Here is a 20,750-nt window from a genome sequence, read left to right on the forward strand (position 1 = left end):
TTCTACTGAGCCATCTCCCCAGCCCCTCTCTTATGAATTTTAAGGTTGCACCAATGACCGAAAGCTTTTCTGCACACGTCACATTCCTATGGTTTCTCACCTGTGTGTGTTCTCCCATGACTTATAAGATGAGCTAATTGATTGAAGGCCTTCCCACACAGATGGCATTTATATGATTTTTCTCCTGTGTGTGTTCTCTTATGCATTTTAAGGTTGCACCAATGACTGAAAGCTTTTCTGCACACATCACATTCATATGGTTTCTCACCTGTGTGTGTTCTCCCATGTCTTGTAAGATGAGCTAATTGAGTGAAGGCCTTCCCACATAGATGGCATTCATATGGTTTTTCTCCTGTGTGCGTTCTCATATGCCTTTTATGATTGCTACAATGAGCAAAAGCTTTTCCACACACACTGCATTCATATGGCTTCTCTCCTGTGTGTGTTCTCTCATGCTCACTAAGATAATATTGCTTAGTGAAGGCTTTCCCACATACCAGACACTCATATGGATTTTCTCCTGTGTGTAGTCTCATATGATATTTCAGGTTACCTAAAACAGTGTACACTTTCCCACATTGTTGACATTTATAGAGTTTTTTACCAGAATGCGTTTTCTGGTCCTGATAAAATTTAGGCAAGTGTTTGAAGTTTGTTCCATATACACAGAATTCATTTTGAGATTCAGTCATCTTGTGTCTTCTCAACTCATGCTGATGTTTGAAGGTTTTCCTGCCCAGATTGCCTTTAAAATTTATCTCTTCGCACCATGCAGTTTTCGTGGGCTTGATGGTGTGTGTTTTCTTCTTCATGTGTCCAGTAGTTATTTGTCCCTCTGCATCATGGATGTCCTTTTTTTCCACGAATTCCAGGTTGCTGATGGTTTCCAGCATCACAGTTCTGTACAGCTTCCTGTGCGCTATGTCCAGCAGAGCCCATTCCTCTGGGGTGAATGTGATGGTCACATCTTCAATGGTGATTGATTCCGTAGGACGCATTGCCATTTGCAGCTTCCTGGAGGGCTTCACTCACAGGCTAGAAAAGATAGAAATGATGACAGTTTGTGGAGAGGATTTCAGACTTCTTGGAAGTTTTTGAGCTGTGAGCAGCAGCAATTCAGTCTCTCCAAGCCTTGGAATCCAAACACGGTTCCAGCCCAGGCACAGCATGGGTGAGATGCTCTTCCACCCCCTTGGGATGCCCCCCACCACTCCGCAGCACCTCCCCTACCACGCCCAATGAGTAGGAATTTCTGCCGCATTCCGTGAACCTCCAGACCTAGTGCTAGCCCAGGCGTGGTGAGTGTGTGAGAGAGTTTCCGCCCCAAGTTGTTATATTCCAGTATCTGGACTCCAAATCTTGGAGAGGCTGATTTGCATCTGTTTACTGCTCCACCATCTTCCCAGAAGTTGAAACATGGACTCCCATGTAAGTCTTTTTTAATCTTCCTTACCAATACTTTGTAGTCTTGCTTTTTGTATTAAATTTATTCCTTATGTTATTATATCATGAAAAAAAAATTCAGATGATGTATAGCTTATAGAAATATCATTGACATTTATACATTAATTATCAAATTTATTGAACACATTTACTAATATTGACTAATTTTTAAAAGTTGTCATAAAGCTAGAGTAATCAATGTGGTGTGATACAAGCCTCATAATAAACAAACAGAATCAACAGAACAAAACAGAGTCTAAAAAGAGACCCACACATATATAACAAAGATGCAACAGTGGAGAAAGGACAGACATTCCAAAAGATGATGCTAGAAAAACTGTATAAGCTTAAAGAAAAAGATTTTGATTTGTATCTTACAACACACACAAAAACTAAACCAAATTGAATCACATACATAAGGATAAAATATGAAACTATTAACATATCTAGAAGAAAATAGAAAATCTTTGTAACTTTGGATTGGGTTAAGATTTCTTATCACAATGCATAAAAGAAAAAGGTGGCTGGCCAGGTAGCTCAGCAGATTAAAGCACCTGCTTAGGCAGACGCAGGAGCTGGAAGTTCAATCCCCAGGGTGCCTTGTTGGCTCCGCCCCTACAGCGTACTGAGATGGTACTGAGTCTGGACGTGGTGGCATGCACCTGTAATCCCAGCACTTGGGAGGCTGAAAACAGGAGAATCACTATGAGTCTGATCTGTGTAGTGAGACCCTGTAGCGTCTGTACTAAACACATTTTAAAAAAAAAATTTTAAATGTTAAAAAAGAAAAAGGGGGGCGGGGAGATGGCTCAGTAGAATAAACACTTCCCTGGCAAGCGCAAGGGGCTGAGTTCAGTGCCCGGTTCCGCAAAAAAAAAAAAAAAAAAAATACTGTTTGGGCTGGTGAGATGACTCAGTGGTCTAAAGCACCTACTTAGAACAAGCTTAGCAAAGCACAGGGACCGCGGTTCAATGCCCCAGCACCACATGCCAGCCAGCCCCGCCCCCTGGTGGGCTGAGCTGGACACACACACACACACACACACACACACACACACATAAATAAAATTTTTAAAAAAGAAAAAGAAAAGGTAATTGGATCTCCCAAAATTTTGAAAACTTATTCTAAAAAGATAAGCCACAGACTGGGAGAAAATATTACAAAGCATAATTCAACAAGTCACTTGAATACAGATTTTCTGAAAAATATCCCAAAACGCACAAACTCATAGAAAAAAAATGAGCAAAGGATTTGAACATGACAACAATGAATGCATGCATGGATGGCAAATAAATATGTGAAAAGATGTTCGACATCAATAATCATTAGGGAAAAGGATAAGAAAAACCACAGTGACACACCTAACATCACAACAGCAAATATGCCAAATGTGGATGAGGACGTGTGAGAGCTGGAACCCTTGTGTGTGGCTGGGGAAGACCCAAAATGACTTGATGCTTTGAGAAACAGCAAGTTAAACCTTCATCTGCCAATGTCCAGCATTTCTTTCCTGGGATTCACTCCAAAGAAAGCACATCTGTACAAAGCCTCGAGCTCAGATGTTCACAGAAGCTTTTATTTGTAATTGCCAGTTCCTAGAGATGATCCCAATGCCCACAGACTGCTAAAAGATAGACCAACAGCAATACATCCACATGATGCAAAACTGCTCAGTGAAGACAAGGAATGGGCTAATGACAAAAGCAACAGTGGGTGTGCACTTCGAAACAACCATGATGTTATATGACAGAAAAATACAGCCTGACTTCGCTTGGTAGATGTCTGAAAAACGCAAACTAATCTACGGTAAAGGAAGTAGACTGCCACTGGAGATCGTGGGGAAGAGGGGGAGATTACAAAGAGGCATAAGGATTCTGCTGTTCATTATCTCGATTGTGGCGATGGTTGCACAGTTGTGTGCATAACTCCAAACTCATCAAATTGCACACTTTAAATGTCTAATTTAAATATGTGTTATCTCTCAATAACCTTTCTTAAAAAGCATGACTAACATCCCTAATCAGTGTGGACATATACTAAATACGAACTAAACAGAATACAATATAGTATGTAGAGAAGTCGGTGGGAACTTAATCACTCTAAGAATTTTTGGGGCACCTACCTCAGCTGCTGGCTGTACTAACTTGCCCTCCTTCCCAGGCTGGGGTGCTAAATCCAATTGCTGGTTCGGTATGCTGTCCAACTGATGTGCGGGCTTCTCTCTAAGCAAGCTTGCAATGACATCATCAACAAAAGAGTGTCGTTTCGGTTAGTAAAGAGAACCTGTGTCTCACAGCGTTGCGAAGAGGACAAATGAAAAAGCACAAGCACACACCTGCTACAATGCACGTCAAAAAGGACTATGTTTTTTACCCTCCCCGCTCTTCAACTTATCTCCAAAGGTAGTGTATTTTCAGTACAGCAGCACAAGCCCGAGCCACGTGTACCGGAAGCCCCAGCCGAAACAGACCCCGCCCCGCCCCGCCCCCTTACCCTACCCTGCTGCACCCCAGCCCTGCCCGAAAGCCCCGCCCCCAGAGCCCGGGCCTCGGAGGAGGCCCCGCCCCAGCCTCACCCCTGAGCGCCTCTTCCGCCCAGCTCCCTGGTGCCAGGCCTCTTCGGCTTCCGCGCTGGTCCTCCTGGCAGGAGAAAACGCGTTGAACCCCAGCTGCGGGGTTGAGGGGGGACCCGGGGGAAAAGGGAGCGGAGCCCCTGGAGCCGCCTCGGAGCTGCAGGGACAGACGAGGACGACGGCATGGGAGGGCGCGGGCAGACCTGAGCCAGGGCTCCCCGAGCCGAGCGGAGGATAGGCGCCGGGCTCCCCCGATGGGCGATGGGGACGCGAGGTCCTGGGCAGGACGACCACGGCCTCCCGCCGGGCAGCGGGACTCAGACCCATGCCGCTGTCGCCCGCGACCTCCAGGTTCCGTTGACGCTGCTGTCCGCCGAGCGTACGTTTGTGGCGCCCGGAACTTGGACCGGGAAGGGCGGGGCAAACGGCGGCAGAACGCGGGACCGGGCGGGGGGGGGGCGAGGGGGACAGGGGCGGGGCGGACCCTGGGCTCGCAGTGGTGGGTGCGCGGTAGGGGGACCGGGCACGCGTGGGGAAGAGCGATCTGCTGCATTCTGGCCTCAGGCAGACCCAGAGACCCTTGGGCCCTTTCCAGGTGTCCCAAGCCAGGGTCGCCTGGAGAAACAGTGCACCATCCTCCCTTCTGCGACCCAGTCCTACCATCCGCACCCCTAACCGACGTGGTGCCCCCAAACATCACGGAAGAGCCACCGCTCCACAGGCGCTGAGGGGTAACCCCAAAGAGGGACCTCAAAATTGGCTGTACTTTCCAGATATGCTCAGCCACATAAGCACTTGGCTGGCAAACGCAAGGTCCAGAGTTTGATTCCTGGGGATTTGGGTGCAAACTCGCCAGGGGACAAAGTCGGAAAAGCCGAGCCTGCCCTTGGCCTCCTGCGCTGAAGCAGTGAGAGAACAGACTCCCTGGTGCAATAAGCAAGTAGCTCCTGGAGCAGAGGGGTGGGGGCCCTGGCCTCAGGCCACCCGTGGTCTGATCCTAGGGTGGCTCCACGGGCTCCCCCTGGCACGCCTTTCCTGGATGCCCCTAACCAAGTTTGCCACATGAGCATCTGTTCCCCACTCCACCCACCCAACAAGATCTGGCACCCAGGTCCAGGGTGCCATGGCCAAGCAGTCCTGGCTCTAGCCCCTTACTCAGTCCTCGCCTCTTCCCTCTTCCCTACATGCTGCGTGTACACTTGGCTGCGTTTTCCCCACCTTGCCAGGACCTCCAGCTGTGGTACTCTGCTGCCAAATCAGGCTAAAGTTGACAAGCTGTGCACTCCTAAAGGAAAGGCTTTCTGAAATCCAAACCCGCATCGGAAAGTCTTTCAGGCCCATGATGACACAGACCTGTAGTGAGAAGCTGCTGTGTCCTATCAGCCCACAGAGGAGCAGAGAAGGGCAGCAGCTTTTCTGGGGACGCAGCAGCTGGAACAGAGGCTGAGCAGGAGTCCAGACCTCTGTGCCCCAGCACCCCACATCTCTTCTCAGTCTGAGGTAGGGGTCCTCTCCCTTCCCTGTTTTTACTCTGCTCTCATGTGACCCCAGCTGCTCCTGGCTAATGCTGAAATGGGCCCATGGGGCACTGTGAAACTCGGAAACAGGGGAGTGAGGCAAGGGGCAGGGGGAGAAGAGGAGGCTCTGCCCAGACAGAACACATACCCACCCCTTCTTTCTGGCTGGGGAGCTGCGGGAACAAGTCCAGGCCCCAACCACTCTAGTCAGCTCCAGAGCACCGAAGCCCCACAGGCACAGGCAGCCATGGCCCCTGAGGAGAAGCTGGACCCAATCCCTGACAGCTTTATCCTGCAGCCACCTGCCTTCCACCCAGTGAGTAGCTACCCCATCTGGAACCTCCCAGGACCCTGGGCTCCTGGCATTCGGGTTTCTAGGGGTGGTGGGAGCTCAGTTTCAGGCCTGGGGAAGAGGCTACCCCCTACCTGCTGCTCCTCTCCTTTCTCCATGTCCAGGAGACCCCCAACAGGCGCCCCACCAAGGCATTCTCTAGTCACCTTCCTCGCTTAGCAGCCTCTTCCCAGAGCTTTTTGTCAGGAGGGTAGGAAGCAGGACCATGAGCTGCTGAGCCAGCTAAGCAGCAATGCTGTGACAGGGGAAGTCCCTGGCCTCCTGTCCTACTCAGGTGCCCAAGGGACCAGCAGGTCCCAGCTTCTCACTGCACCAGCTGCAAGCTGCAGCCTAGAGGCGGACATGAGGGGGGTTCTTTCTAGGTGGCTTTCCCATCTGAAGGTTGTGAAAGGGCTGAAGGGCTTTGGAAAGCAACACTGCAGCCTGATCTTAGGGTGCCTCCAGAGTGCTCTGCCAAGTCTTAGCTTTGAGGGGCCTCACAGGGAGACAGCCAGGTCACCCTGTAACCTGGGACCTGGATCAGGCCAGCCACAAGTGTGTGCTCAGGCTGCTTAGAGTGCCAAGAGCAACACAGGCACTGAGTAGACAGTGCTCAGAGAAGATATGGGGATGGGAAGAGGGCAGCCCAGAGCCATCAGGGATTAGAGCTAGGGGTAAGGGATTGGAATGTGTGCATATATTTTAGGAAGGGTTGGGGGTTAGGATTAGCAGCTTCCCATGGGAAAGATAGACAGAGAAGGCAGCTGGGCCATTTTTAGGGTCCCTGCTGGAACCTGTCCCATCCTGTCATTCTTGTTGGCTCCCAGTCCCAACCCTAGCTATTAAGTGGTCTCCAAGGAGCTGGGCATGGCAGCACATGCCTGTCCTCCCAGCACCTGGGAGGCTGAGGCAGGAGAATCATTGTGAGTTTTAGACCAGCCTGGGCTACAAAGTGAGCTCAAGGTCAGCCTGAACTGCAGTGAGACCCCGTCTCAAAAAGACAAATAGTCTTCAGGGATTCTCAGAGCCAGGCTTCTGGGGACCAGGATGGCCTCCCTGGGGACACAGCAGCATGGCATCCTGGGCTGGAAGAGGCAGTGGGCAGCGCTCTGATGGCTACAAGGTACCTTTGATGTGTCTGTGTCCAAGAGAAGGGAGGAAGTAGGAGAGAACATCAGAAAGATGGCTCTTCCCAGCAAGGACATTCCCTCTTCAAAGTGGAAGAGCTGATGCCCTCTCCCCTCCCCACTGCCCAGGCTCTGGGCCCTGGCCTTTCCTCCAACCACACGTGTGGCTGCCTCCCCTTGCTCAGGTGGTTCCTTATATCACAACCATTTTTGGTGGCCTGCACACAGGCAAGATGGTCATGCTTCAGGGAGCAGTCCCCAGAGATGCACACAGGTACCGGCAGAGCTTGGGATGGACCTGGGACTCCCCCACCTCAGCAGCCTCTCTGGGCTCTGACTGGGACAGTGCAGGTTTCAGGTGGACTTCCAGTGTGGCTGCAGCCTGGATCCACGGCCAGACATCGCCATCCACTTCAACCCTCGCTTCCACACCACCAGACCCCATGTCATCTGCAATACTCTACATGGAGGACACTGGCAGGTGGAGGCCCGCTGGCCTGGCCTGGCCCTCCAGAGAGGGGCCAGCTTCCTCATCCTCTTCCTCTTTGGGAATGAGGAGGTGAAGGTGAGCAAGAGGAGGGGCCCAAGAGCTACATACCTCTCCCTCCTTCACCTGGCCATTGCCCTGTACCATGTGCAGTGGCATTGTGGGGAGAGGGCTGAGGAGCCACCACACTGTCCAGGCCACCTTGAGCCACTGCCATGCTGCAGAATGCACTTAAAGAGCACTTGCTGGAAACCAGGCACCTCTACACTCTTACCTTGGGGGTTGGGGAGTTGGAGTTGGACCCAGAGCCCAGTGTGCACCTGTTCGGTAAGTGTTGTCGCTAACCTACATTTGGCCCTGTGAGCCACTGGCCTGCACCCTCAGGGTGGATGCCTTTGTGACAACTGTCTGACATTGGTAGCAGCAGAGCACAGGTGACACGGTGCTCAAGAACTCCTGCCAGGTGGCAGGATCTCCAGGCCAAGCACTGGACAGGGAAGGACTGAGTGTGGAGTCACCGCCCAGGCTCTCCAGCAGACAGCACTTTCATGTCCTGTCATGCTTGTTGAGTCAGAGCACTGAGAAGACTGTACTCCAGTGCGGAGAGGGAAGCAGGTTCTGCCTTGCAGAGGTGGCATAAAATCCTGTCGCTGCCCTGCAGGTGAGTGTGAATGGACAGCACTTCCTCCACTACCGATACCGGCTCCCATTGTCTCGGGTGGACACCCTGGGCATATTTGGGGATATCTCTGTGCAGGCCGTTGGATTCCTGAATATTAGCGTAAGTTCCCTTGGGGCTGAGGCCTGGGCCATACAGGCCTCTGACTTCCTGACACCCAGACCAGTGTGGGACACACTCCCCCTCTTAGACCAAGAGGCAGAAAAGGCCAGGGAACCTGCAGTGTCAGGTCTGCATGGGATGAGGGGAGAGAGGTTGCCAGTGGACAGGTGTGGAGCCACAAGCAGGATCTGTGCTGGCAGTTGGTGGGGAAGCTAAGGGTTCAGCACAGTGGTCTGAACAGGCTGCTGCGGGCTGGTGCCTCATTCTGCTGATGAGCGTACTCAAAACACAGACCTGGGCATCTGCCACCAGCAACTCTGACTCAACAAGCCCAAAGTGGAGCTGAGAACTGGACTTCAGAAGGCAGGTTTAGGAGCCACCACCCAGCTACAAGAAGCAGGCATGAACGGGTGGGGGGCCTGGGGACTGCACAGTGCTCGATGTGCCCTTCTCTTTCTGAACAGCCATTTGCAGAAGGCAGCAGAGAGTATCCCACTGGACACGTAAGTCTGGGGTGTGGCTGGGCCTGCAGATGCTCAAGTCGACTGCTGGCCACACTGCACAGGCCCCTTGGCCTTTCTCTCTCCATGGTTGCAGCTTCGGGCAAGGCCTAGCCTGGCCTCTCTGCAGAGCCACCCAGGAAGGTGACGGGGGTAGGGGCTGGAAGGACCTGGTAGGGGCTGCTGGTTCCCAGCAGGAGATGCCTTTTGGTGGCAGTCCTCATTCTGCCAAGCCACCACACAAGGGGCTAGGGTGGACCTCACAGGACAGCAGCTGATGTGGCCTCTGAGCATGCTCACAGTGTAGGGCTTCCCCATCACCCCAAAGCTGGGAGCAAAGCTGGGAGCATATGCTGCCATCAGAGACAGAAGCCCCAGGGTTCCCAGTGAGTAGGGTAACAACCAGGGCGCCCTCCCTGGGCCAAACACTAATAGTCCCTGTGCCTCTCTCCTCTACAGCCCTTCCTGCTTCAGAGTCCTGAGCTGGTGAGTGGCCCCACAAGTCCCCTAGAAGTGCAGTCCATCTCGGGTCCCTCAGAGAAGGGGGACCAGCCAGGATGTTGGTGTCCTGTGGTGATGAGCACCTGCAGCCTCAGTTTCCCTTCTTGTGGGCAATCTGAGCCACTCCAGGCAAAAGTTTCAGCTTCATTTTCCCTTAGCTCCATCGCTGCTGCAATACTAGATGCTTCCCAGGTCAGGCTGTAGGATGGGAAGTCAGGCTGGCCTCAGCCCTAGCCAGTGGTTCACCAGCTATGGCGGAACAAGCCACCACATGTATGTGACAGTCCAGGGTGCTCAGGCCCCTGGTACAAGTTCATCCCACAGGCCTGTAGCAGGAGCCACGGGAGGTGTGGTGCTGCCTCCAGTGGACAGAACCTGCCACTCCAGTGCTCCCCACCAACAGAGGAGCTCAGAAGTGGCTCCTCGCAGTGGAGGGCTTCCTGAGGCTCCAGGACCACCGCCCCATCTCTCCCTGTCCTTCAGGAGCTTCCCTGTTCACACACCCTTCCTCAGGGACTCTGGCCCGGACAGGTCATCATAGTTCGGGGACTGGTCTTGCAAGAACCAAAATAGTAAGTGTCCTGCCAAGTGCCACTCCTTTTAGTTTCCCAGCACCGCCATACAGCCCCTTTCCCCTGGGAGAAGCGGTGCAGAGATCAGTAAGTTGCCCGAGGCTGTGGAGCCCCTTAAGTCAGGTTGGAATGGAGGCCAGTGGCCGTCCTGCAGCAGCATCTCCGGTAGCGGTGCCTCTGCCGGGCCACTGAGGAAAGGAAAAGACCTCACAGACCCAGGGAGAGCACATGGCCTCTCTCGGGAACAAGAGACTTGATTTAGGTGACTCAGCAAGGACAGCTGGCACTCAGCGGAGCCAGGGTTCCAGGACACTATTGTTAAGTGGTGCTGCCTGGCTCTTCCTCCAGAGGGCGCTCAGACCCAGGTGAGTGGCACAAATCTAGCTCCATCAAGACCTGGATCTGAGTACCCCAGGGAGGAAGAGCCAGCCCAGCCACCTGCCTGGAGGAAGGGCCTTTTCCAAGCCAGATTGCTGTGTTGCCATTTGCTCCCGTCACCCGATACCTGTGTAACCCCAGGAAATGATGTATCCTCTCTATGCCCCAAACTCATCAGTCATGGGTTATCAGCCATGCCAGCCTTGGGTGGTGCTCATAATAATTGGCTACAGAGGTGGTAATAACAGAGAGGGCCACACCTGTGCTATCCCTGCTTTGCCACTGTCTTGTTCTAAGTTGCCGACCTCACCAGACCTCTTCCCCTCAGCTTCAAGCGCGAATGAGCTCTGAGCAACCAGGCTGGAACGAAGGCCACAGCCAGGTCTTCCCCTGTTTTTTCCTCTTGCACTCTGTGTGATCAGGCAAGGCACTATATGTGCCTGGGAGGAAGAAGATGAACCCACACTGGTGGGAAAATGAGCAGACACACATCCCGCTCCAAAGCTGGGCAGCCCGATACCAGGTCCTCATCTCGGTTCAAGGTCACTTGGCGCTTGTTAGAGACAGCAGCGTGAATGCATACGATACCCTGTCCCAGGGAGCTGTCATGCTGGGTCTTATAGTTATCTGTAAAGAAAAATCGAGAGTCATCTTTAGTATAAATTCAGCCTTTGAATGTGGGCATTCATTTAGAATAGAAGTGTGTGCTAGACCAGGTGGAACATGCGCAAAGGCCTGCTCAGCTGTGGCTCACAAACATCCTTTAGACTTAGCCCACACGTGGCACCAGCAGGCCTACCATGAATGCTAGGCTGCTGCTGTTTCTGAAACAGTTGAGGACTCAAGTTGGGCAGAGGGAGCAAGTGTAGGACTCTGATTCCTTTCTGGTGAAGGTCTGTTATTATTCCAAAATTGTAGATGAGGAAATGGATTGCATGAATTGCCTGAGGTCTCAGAAAGTAGCTAAGCCATCTCTAACCATTGAGCTTTCTGCAAATTAAGGCAATGCGTGGTGCTGAGTTACACTCAACATATTAAGAGCTACTTTTATCACTACAGTTATCCTCATTCTCATGAGGAGAAACTAAGGCTCCAGCTGGAAGATGCCCAGCCCCTGTGACCCCTCAGTCAGCAGAGGACAACTCCAGCACTCAGTCTCAGCTCAGAGCTGTTCTTTCTGCTCCCCTCTACACACACACACACACACACACACACACACACCCGTGAGCATTCAGCCATGAGCAGTCACAGCACTTAGCCCTGGGACCACTGCCCATCCTTGCCCAGGTACCCGGTATCCTCAGGATATAGCAGGCCAACTCCCTGTTCTGCCACTTCCTACAGTTTCACACTGAGCCTGAGGGACAAGGCTGCCCACACACCTGTGATGCTCAGGGCCTCCTTCACAGACCGAACGCTGGTCTGGGTCTCTCCCTGGGGCCGCAAGACACTGATCTCATCGCCCTTCCTCTTCCACCCCCAGCGATTCTTTGAGGTGGGTCAGAGCTATGAGATCACATCCTTTGGGAAGGATCCCAGAGCCAAACCCCATAATGACCTGGTTACCCCATAATGATCTGGTGCACAGGGTAGGTGCCCAGATGGAAGCCAACCCAAAGAATGTTCTAGTCTCTGGCATACAGCCCTCTGTGCCAGTGCCAGGGACCCCAAGCCCAAGACCAGGCACAAGGAGTGCAAGTGGGGACCCAAGCATTGCTGTGGTGAAAGTACCCCAGATGATTCCAGTGTGCAGAGGGGGTGGAAAACTTTTGCTAACAGCAAGAACCCTTGTGCAATTGATAAAATGCGAAGGTCAGGAAGATCCTGGTCACAGCCACAGTGGGCTGTGACACACTGGGCCTCCAGGTCATCTTCAAGTGTCTTCGGGGCAGAGTGGTATGGACGCCACTCACCCACATGGCTCCTTTCTAGGTGCTGCTCCTATGCCAGGAAGGGGGGCTGAAGCTGGCGCTCAACGGGCAGGGCCTGGGGGCCATAAGCCTAGGCCAGCAGATGCTGGAGAGACTGCGGGAGGTCCAGGTCAGAGGAAGCATCCAGCTATACTGTGTCCACTGCTGAGTGGCCCAGCCAGAAAAAGAAGCCAGCCTGCACCAGGGCCTCACAGTGTGGCACCTCCTTGCCACGGCCATGTAGGCCTGTTCACCCGTGTGGCTGCACCATGGGTCTGCACCTGCCTGAGATGGCTTCAGCTCCGCAGCTCCCCCACCCAGAGCTGCGCTTTTCTCTGACTTCTTCCCAGACTACGCTATGCCCATGGGGTGAGCTATAAAAGGCTAACAAAGATTCTCAGAAGTACAGGGGCCTTATGAACTTGGACATTTACTCCATTCCTACCCAGAAGCTCAGGAGAAGCTGGCCCAGGCCCGCAGGACACTCAGACTCTCTTGGAAACTGCCCCTCCCAGGCGCCAGCATCAGCAGTGGGGCTGGAGTCTCGAGTCCCAGGCTGGGCCCGACGTGTGCTACTCACACTCATTCCATCAGCCAGCTTCTACCCATGACACAGGGCAAAGCTGAGTGTGGGGTTTCCCCAGGGCCAGACAGAGCCTGTGGTCACGCAGTAACAGCAGGCGACAGAGGGAGAGGGAGGACGCCTGCCCTTGCCTGTGGGACAGTAGCTCAGGCATCACAGGGGCCCCTAGGTTCCATGTGGCCTCGGTTCAAGTGGGTCCACTCTGTGACATCCACATGACAATTTCCAGACAATGCATTTCTAGAATTTACCCATCATTGAGTGGCATGTAAAGAAAGCACATAGAGAAACTGAAGCTATATGATGGAATGGCTGAAATGAGTATTTTTCTAACTTTGTACCCTACAAACAGAGAACAATAGCTTTCACTCATCTATTTGCCAAAATTGATCTATCACATCTTAGTAAATTCCCTAGAATAGAGATTTCATAGCAAGCCCTCAGCATAGCCCAGGGAACCTGGACATCAGTGACAGAAGTACCTGGGGAGTGACTACCTGGAAGCCAAGGCACTGGGTTCCTGACAGGCCCTAAGAGAAGGAGGAGCAGGCATGAGCCGGATGCGTCCGGGACTGCAGACCCAAGTTCAGAGCAAGGGCAAAGCTAGAAACAGCCCCGCCCTGGCGCCGTTGCTGAGCTGGGAGCAAAGTCTGGGCTGCGGCTGCGGCTGCTGCTGCCACATGTGTCACACTTAGGGCTGGTGTGCTGTACAAAATTTCACAGACCAGACATTAGGCACCTGCTCTTAGAAATGCCTGCTTAGAAGGCTGGCTCTGGTCTCCTGGAACATGACTAAGGCAGTTTCCACACTGACTCAGAATTTGCCCTAAAGGATAGAGCGGCTCATTGTGCCCAGACCAGGGTGAGAGAGTGGCCCATGCTGAGCACCTGCCTTCCTTCCGGGAGTCCAGCACCTCTGTAAATGCTAGGCAGAGAGCGCCCATACCACTTACCTTCCACAAAATTTCCAGACTCCTGGACTCAGGAGACACCTCTGATGGCAGAACTCACGCATTGTTAGGACTCCCAAGGGAGGAATTGGCAGGTCTTACGTGTGGCCCTGGGGAGGACTCTCAGAGGCCTGCCCCTGGAGTCCTCTAGATGCTGCCCTTTGGACCTTTCCCTTTGCTTATTTTGCTTTGCATCCTTTGCCCTAATAAATCTTAGCTGTGAGTCTATTGCTGATCTGCAACTGGTCTCAGGCCCTCTCCAAACGTGTCTTCTTGGCAGATGGACTCTTGACATTAGACAAAGTCCATTATCCTTTTACTCTGACGTTAATGGAGCTACAGAGCGTTTGCTGACTCTGCATCTACATGCATCTTGTTCTACCCTCCTACCTTTAATCTCTCTACACTATACTCTTAACCTGTGTGTGCCTTTTAACCTTTTGCATGGGCCCCCAACTTATAAATGAGTTCCATTCCAGGAGAAGGTTCATAACTCAGCTCTGTTTGTAAACCTGACAAAGTGAGTCTACTTACCTTCGACACAAATGACCTAAAGTGAAAAAAAAAAAAATATATATATATATATATATATATATATATATACCAAAATACCATAAATAAACTTTACATTTACAGTACTTTAAAATTGTGGTACAGTACGGCATGACTGGCTTATAGGGGTTTCTCTCCATGGAGGAGGGAAGGTAGGCTGGAGACAGTGGACAGCCCTGCTTCCCACACGGCACGCACAGCACAGCTGACAACTTCAAGCAGAAGTGGGAGCTACTTTCACAAGTTGTTCACATCTGCAAATGTTCATGACGCAAGATCTGTTCATATCTGTGCAAGTTTGCAATGCAAATGTCCGTAAGTTGGAGACTTCCTACACATTTAACCTGTCAGCTTGAATTCACTTTCTTGCATATGGCATGTAGCTATGTCACACTTTCAGTTTCCAGTTTTAGTCAACATCACACTGGATGTTATAGCCAGAGCAGTCGGGTAAGAAAAAAGCATCCAAAGTAAAAAGGGGAAAACTGAAACTACCTACTTGCAGACCACAAGATCTTGTATGTAAAAAAAAAATAACCCTAAATGAGTCACACAGAAAAAAAAGCACTAGTAAATAAAAGCAGATAAGGGCTGGTGAGATGGCTCAGTGGTCTAAAGCACCTACTTTGAACAAGCTTAGCAGAGCACAGGGACCGCAGTTCAATCCCCCAGCACCACATGCCAGCCAGCCCCGCCCCCTGGTGGGCTGAGCTGGCCACACACACACAGACATATAAGTAAATTTTTAAAAAAAAATTTTTAATTAAAAAAAGTTGATAGAACTAATGCATGAATGTAGTAAAATAGTACACTACAAAATCAATATTCAAAATCAAAATAACTTTATCTTAAAAAATCAAGAAAATGACCCTGTTAATGATAGCACTAAAAAATGATAGCATTAAAAATAAAATACTTAGGAATAAATTCAACCAAGAAATTGAAGATCAGTATAATGAAGGCTGGCCAAATAGCTCAGCAGATTAAAGCACCTGCAAGCAGGCACAGGGGCCAGGGTTTGATCCCCAGCCTGCCCTGCGGCTCCCCTCTCCCAGGGCACGCTGAGACAGTGATTGAGACCAGGCTTGCTGGCACATGCCTGTAATCCCAGTTCTTGAGAGGCTATAAACAGGAAGATCACTATGAGTCTGACCTTGAACACCCTGTAGACCCTTCCCTAAAATACAGAAAGGAAAAAAAATCAGTACAATGAAAACTATAAAACAGTGAAATAAATTTTAAAAGACACAAAGAACTAGATATTTCATATTCACAGATTAGAAAAATATTGCTAAAACCCCCACTCTAAAAAAAATTCCCACTCTAGCCAAAGCAACACATAAGTTAAATGCAATGTCTGTCAAAATCCTAGCAGCATTCTTCTCTAAAACAGGAGGAAAAAAAATCTAAAACTTGTGCAAAGTACGAAGCACCTCTCAAAGAGCCAAAATCTTCTTGGCATGTTGAGAGGCAAGAAAGTGGACCTTCACGTTGCTGACTCCAAGCGTATGTGGCAAAGGGCTTTCCAACGAGCACTAGAAGACACAGTGGAAAAGAGATAATGCACCAATCATGGGCGTCACCCGCTGCAAAGGAATTCAAGTGAGCCCTTATATGCCATGCACAAAAATCAGTTTGAAGTAAGTTAAAAGCCTAAAGGTGAGCCTTGAAACTGTAAAGCTCTGTTATGTTTTTTGTCTAGCTGTCCCCCAAAGCCTCATGCAGTCATGGGCGGCATGGTTATTGTGGGTATGGACACTGCACATGCCCTGGTAAAGGGGGAGAGAGGCTGGCTGGCTGCCTGGGCTGCTGCCGCTCCCTTTACTCTCTGCTCTTTGCTGCCACCATGGAAAGCTGCTCTCTGCCGTGTGCCACTCTGCCTTGGAGCCAGCTGAGTACAGACTGAAACCTCCAGTGACTGTGAGCTAAATAAACCTTTCCTTCCTTCATTTCTGATGTCACATATGTGTCCCAGAAATGAAAGAAAAGTAACCAAGACAAGCTCCTGGAAGAAAACATAAGGAGAAAAGTCTTGATACTGGATTTAGCAACAATTTTTCAGAAACCACAGCAAAACCTCAGGCTTAATCCTAGATTATTTTCTTCACTTCATATACTACATAAGCATTGATCTGTTCCACTGATTTAAAGTTTTTTGTTGTCCTGTTTATTTGTTTGTTTGTGAGATAGGGTCATGCTCTGTAGCCCAGGCTGGTCTTGAACTCACTGCGTAGCCTAAACTGGCCTGGAACTCAAGACAATCCTCTTGCCTCAGCGTCCCAAGTGCTGGGATTACAGGCATGTGCCACCATGCCAGGTCTAGGCTTTTTTTTTTTTAAAGTACAGAGATATTTAAAAGAAAAACAATCCAACATACTCATCACTGGTGAATGTGCATTCCTTTAAAAAAAAAGTATAAAAATACAATATACTGATCCCCTGCGTGCTGTGCCAGCCCCACCCCCAGGACACACTGAGACTGTGACTGAGACTGGGCATCTCAGTGCTTGGAAGGCTGTAAACAGGAGGAGAACTATGAGTCCAATCTATGTAGTGAGACCCTGTACTAAAATCCATTAAAAAAAAAAAAAGCATACTATTTTTAGAAACCAGTCTTAAAGATACAAAGTGAAAACTGAAAGCCTCTCTGTACTCTGCCAACTGCTGCTTTTCCCTAGGAATAAACCCTTTTGTTATTCCTTCTACAAATAAAAGTATGATTTACATATGTGTAGCAAATTACACTTATATGAATAGTATTCAAATTTAAAGCCCAAATGAGAGAAATGCAAAACAGTTACAAAAGTTAATACACAACATCAAAGTTGCCTATAAATCGAGAAAATACAGCTCTTTGCGTTTGGATCTGGGAGGTCACCTGCCTGATGTGTACTCAGAAGCAGGGTCCTCCCAGCAGCTGAGTGTGCTGTTGGGGATGGGGCCTGAGGGCAGAGGGGGTGTGGCCTGGAGGGTGCACCCCCCACGCCCCTCACCCCCCACCCCTGGCTGCCTCCTCTGCGGCTTTCCACCTGCGCGCAAGCAGGAGCAGTTTCCACTCCGGAGCAGCCAGCCGCGCACTGGGCTGCTGCAACTCTGGGTCAGATTAAAACTCTCCTCCTTAAATTGTGAGTATCATCTCAGCAAAGAAGAAAGGGACTGAGACAGGATAATTCATTTTTTAAATGAAGATGGATATAAAGATTCATCTAGTAGAAAAACAAAATGCAAATGCAGTGAACATAAGCAGACGCTTAGTTTATAACTAGTCAATGAAATGAATGCAATTATAACAAAAGGGTTCCATTTTTGTTTGCGTTTACAAAAAATTACAATATATTAGAGGGAATTGTCTTTCCTGCAAAGAAGTCCTCTTTTTCTACCTCTATGAAGTAAACACTCACTTTCACCTCCTCCTGCTCCCTGCCCTTTCCAGAATGAGCTAGATTCAGCTGCACCTGCTCTCCATTGGACTGAGATAATCTGTTGGTTAACATAAGATATTCCCAAAGCTTACATGTGAATAATTTCAGTGAAATTATAACACTATTAAAATCACTAGACTAATATTAGCATTTTAAGTGTTTTGTCTTTAAAGCATGCAAGTAAGGAATGTTTCAAAATGTTGTTTTCCTCTCTAATAGTGTTTTCCCTCTATTGCAGGTGTGGATAGAATTAATTCTCAACCAATGAAAAGGCAAATTAGATGTAATCATTTCAATTTGTTTTTCTCTCAGCATTGGTTTTCCAGTTGCTTGAGACATCTGCATATGTGCTATGTGAGGTTTATTTCAGACAATTTCAGTGAAGATCTAGTTAAATGATCTCAAAATGAATTTGCGAAAGTACTGTCATTATCAGTCTCCTTATTAACATGTATTTCAACATCAATTTCTCCCGTGGTTTCTGTACTCGACCAGCAGTCAATGAAGTGTACAAGTTAAACAATGTATGAATAGAAACAAACAAATTAAAATTCCAAACAATCCAAACCATTATCATCTCGGGCAGTTCTGCCTAGTGAGAAGCTCATGCATCGTGAGCACTCGTCGATCTTGATGAACTGCTCTGCTTTCTCCAGATGAACTTTTCATTTCATTTTAAAGAAACTAGGATTTTTCAATTATGTGATTAACTTGAAAATGGAAAAAATAAGACAAGTGTCCAATTTTAGACTAGACATGGAGCTAGTCTGTGCTGCTGGCGCCTTTCCTCAAGTGTAGATGTCTCAGAAGCAAGAAGAGGTTTGTGGGTGAACTGCACCAGACCCTCCGGGCAACCTTGAGGAGGCACAGATGTTGGGGGGGGGGGTCACAACAGGTGGGAGGGCAGCAGCCACGTAGGAACCAGCCCTGCCCAAGAAGACACCCAAGCTTGCGCTCCTCAGCACATGCTGTTCAGGGAGACCGAGCTCCTGACACCTTCATCTTCCAGTTCTGTTAAAGTGAGTGTCACATAACAGAATTAAATATGTACAATTCAGCAGCATGTAGGACATTCATGATATTCTTCAGACATCTCTTCTATTTCTAAAACATTCACCACCCCAAAACAATTGTACCCCGTTTCTCCCTTGTCAGAAATCGATTTCTTGAGCCTATGAATTTACCTGCCTTAGGTATTTCCCATAAATGGAAGCATTAGTGTGTGAACACTGTGCCTGGTCCCTGTCACCTAGCACAACGTTTCAGAGGTCATCCATGCTGCAAAACCAGTGCCCGTTCTGTTCTCTTTTGCTGCCTGAAAGATCATGTACTAAATGGGTATGCCACATTTTGTTCCCTTGTTCATCCATTGATATTTGGATTATTTCTGCCCTTTAGCTATGGTAAATAGTACTATTATGAATATTTCTGTAGGTTTTTGTGAATAAAAAAATATAAAGGCCAAATGATTTAAAGTGAAGAATAAAAACTGTCTTTATTCATTTTCAGCATAAAATATATTAGAAAACTCTATAAAATAACTGCCAGAACTTATACGTTTACCACACTCTTTTTTGTTTGATTTTGTTTTTTAGACAGAATCTTGGTATGAGGTTCATGCTGGCTTTGAACTCACTTTTATAGTCCAGGCTGGACACAGCTCAAACTCACAGCAATCCTCCTGCCTCAGCCTCCTAAGTGCTGGGATTATAAGCATGCACTACCACACCTAGCTTCATTTACTACACTGTTATGTAACTACTAGATTGAGAGAAGCTAGTAATGAAAATTAACAATGATTCAGGGCCAAATAATAATGGCAGAACTATGTATCTATACTACACATTAGGATCCAGACTCTGAGGGGTGAAGATTTTTACCTGTTTTTATTTCTGTGTCCTAAAAGCACGGAACAGTGCATCACTAGTAGAGTCTCAAAAGTGCCCCTTGAATACATAAATATGAACTCGGGTAAGCAACGCTCAGAAAAAAAATGTATCGTGTTCATAACTTGTGAGAAAATGGGCAAAGAAGGGAAAACAAGCTTCCATTTCAAGAAAAACTGACAGTAGAATCCACTGTTGTCCCTATTTTTCTTATGATTGTCATCTTCTTGTCTGTGCCTGCTGTGGGTCAGCTATGACCTTCTGTACACAAGACTAACAGGCACACCAACAGGGAGAAAGCAGACAGAATGGAGACAGAGTAGACATTAATTTCCCGAAGACAAGAACAATGTGGGTAATCATAAGCCTGGTCTCTAAATAAACAGACCTTCAGGAAGTATGAGCAAAATAAAGTAGAGAGCTCAAATAAAATCAGAATTGAAATAGGGACTATAACTATAGAATGAACAAATGTACAGAATATGCATTATGAGTAAGAGATGTTAAAAATTGAAAAAGAATAGGGAAAAAGGGATGTGGTATAAAATTCATACAACTAAAACTTATATGAAGGAGACAGTTTTAGAGATAAATATAAATTACCTTGCCAGGCACAGTGGTGCATGCCTATAATCCCAGCACTCAGGAGGCTGAGACAGAAGGATGGCTGTGAGTTCAAGGCCAGCCTCAGCAATAAAGTGAGCTCAAGGCCAACCTGAATTGCACAGTGAAACCTTGCCTCAAAAAAGATAAGTAAGTGGCTGGGGACACAGCTTGGTGGCCTAAGCACCTGCCTGGACCCAGATTTGATCCCCAATACCTCATGCCATGCCAATTCCACATCAAGCCAGTCACTGAAACCAGGTGTGGTGGTGCACACCTGTAATCCCAGTGCTGGGGAGGCTGAGACAGGAGGATCACTATGAGTCTGAGCTGTGTAGCAAGACCCTGTACCAAATAAATTAAAATAAATAAATAAATAGGCATAAAAAGTAAAAAACCTGAGTAGACCAAAACTATAAAAATTTGGTTCCCCTCAAAAATTAATATTCAAGCATTCTTATTTCATGTACTATAATCCCATATTAATTTTATACTGTGATTCATCCTCACTAATATAATTTTTTTAGCCAGGCATGGTGGCCCACACCTATAATCCTAGCCCTTGGGACACTGTGGCAGGAGGATTGCTGTGAGTCCAAGTTAGTTGGACTCATTATACAGTGAGACCCTGTCT

General features: G+C 48.8%; 2 protein-coding genes and 1 long non-coding RNA gene across 9 annotated transcripts in view; 1 reads left to right on the forward strand and 2 right to left on the reverse strand.

Moving 5' to 3' along the window:
• The window catches only part of Hrasls5 (HRAS like suppressor family member 5), a 26,406-nt gene extending 22,007 nt beyond the window's left edge, over positions 1-4,399 (reverse strand). Inside the window, exons 1-3 of the mRNA XM_023706999.1 lie at positions 4,220-4,399; positions 4,020-4,083; positions 3,567-3,675 (exon numbers count right to left, since the gene is read on the reverse strand). Of these exons, the coding sequence (XP_023562767.1) occupies positions 3,567-3,675; positions 4,020-4,083; positions 4,220-4,343 (297 nt within the window). The 5' untranslated portion in view covers positions 4,344-4,399. The remainder of the gene's footprint in view (positions 1-3,566; positions 3,676-4,019; positions 4,084-4,219) is intronic.
• On the forward strand, positions 4,314-12,850 carry Lgals12 (galectin 12). 7 transcript variants are annotated; one of them, XM_023706993.1, is made up of 11 exons: positions 4,314-4,399; positions 5,243-5,516; positions 5,707-5,849; positions 7,177-7,265; positions 7,343-7,556; positions 8,140-8,259; positions 8,724-8,762; positions 9,219-9,245; positions 9,744-9,832; positions 11,555-11,705; positions 12,143-12,850. In XM_023706993.1, the coding sequence occupies exons 3-11, from the start codon at positions 5,781-5,783 to the stop codon at positions 12,287-12,289; spliced, it is 945 nt and encodes a 314-aa protein (XP_023562761.1). In that variant the 5' UTR covers positions 4,314-4,399; positions 5,243-5,516; positions 5,707-5,780; the 3' UTR covers positions 12,290-12,850. The 7 variants fall into 7 exon arrangements, with proteins under 7 accessions (XP_023562761.1, XP_004646758.2, XP_023562763.1 ...); XM_004646701.2 differs by having other exon boundaries at positions 5,243-5,849; XM_023706995.1 differs by lacking the exon at positions 5,707-5,849.
• The window catches only part of LOC111814177, a 16,491-nt gene continuing 8,046 nt past the window's right edge, over positions 12,306-20,750 (reverse strand). Inside the window, exons 2-4 of the long non-coding RNA XR_002819222.1 lie at positions 18,610-18,613; positions 15,965-15,974; positions 12,306-12,382 (exon numbers count right to left, since the gene is read on the reverse strand). This is a non-coding gene — a long non-coding RNA (uncharacterized LOC111814177). The remainder of the gene's footprint in view (positions 12,383-15,964; positions 15,975-18,609; positions 18,614-20,750) is intronic.

Source organism: Octodon degus, unplaced genomic scaffold, assembly GCF_000260255.1.
Source record: "Octodon degus isolate 3935 unplaced genomic scaffold, OctDeg1.0 scaffold00279, whole genome shotgun sequence".
NCBI classification, from domain to species: Eukaryota; Metazoa; Chordata; class Mammalia; order Rodentia; family Octodontidae; genus Octodon; species Octodon degus.

Excerpts from the sequence above, each read along its gene's own strand:
- Lgals12 (XM_004646701.2), top strand. The coding sequence starts at position 5,589 with ATGGGCCCATGGGGCACTGTGAAACTCGGAAACAGGGGAGTGAGGCAA. Across the intron at positions 5,850-7,176 it reads AGCCACCTGCCTTCCACCCA|GTGGTTCCTTATATCACAAC; the intron begins GTGAGTAGCTAC and ends CCCCTTGCTCAG. Across the intron at positions 11,706-12,142 it reads ACCCCCAGCGATTCTTTGAG|GTGCTGCTCCTATGCCAGGA; the intron begins GTGGGTCAGAGC and ends GCTCCTTTCTAG.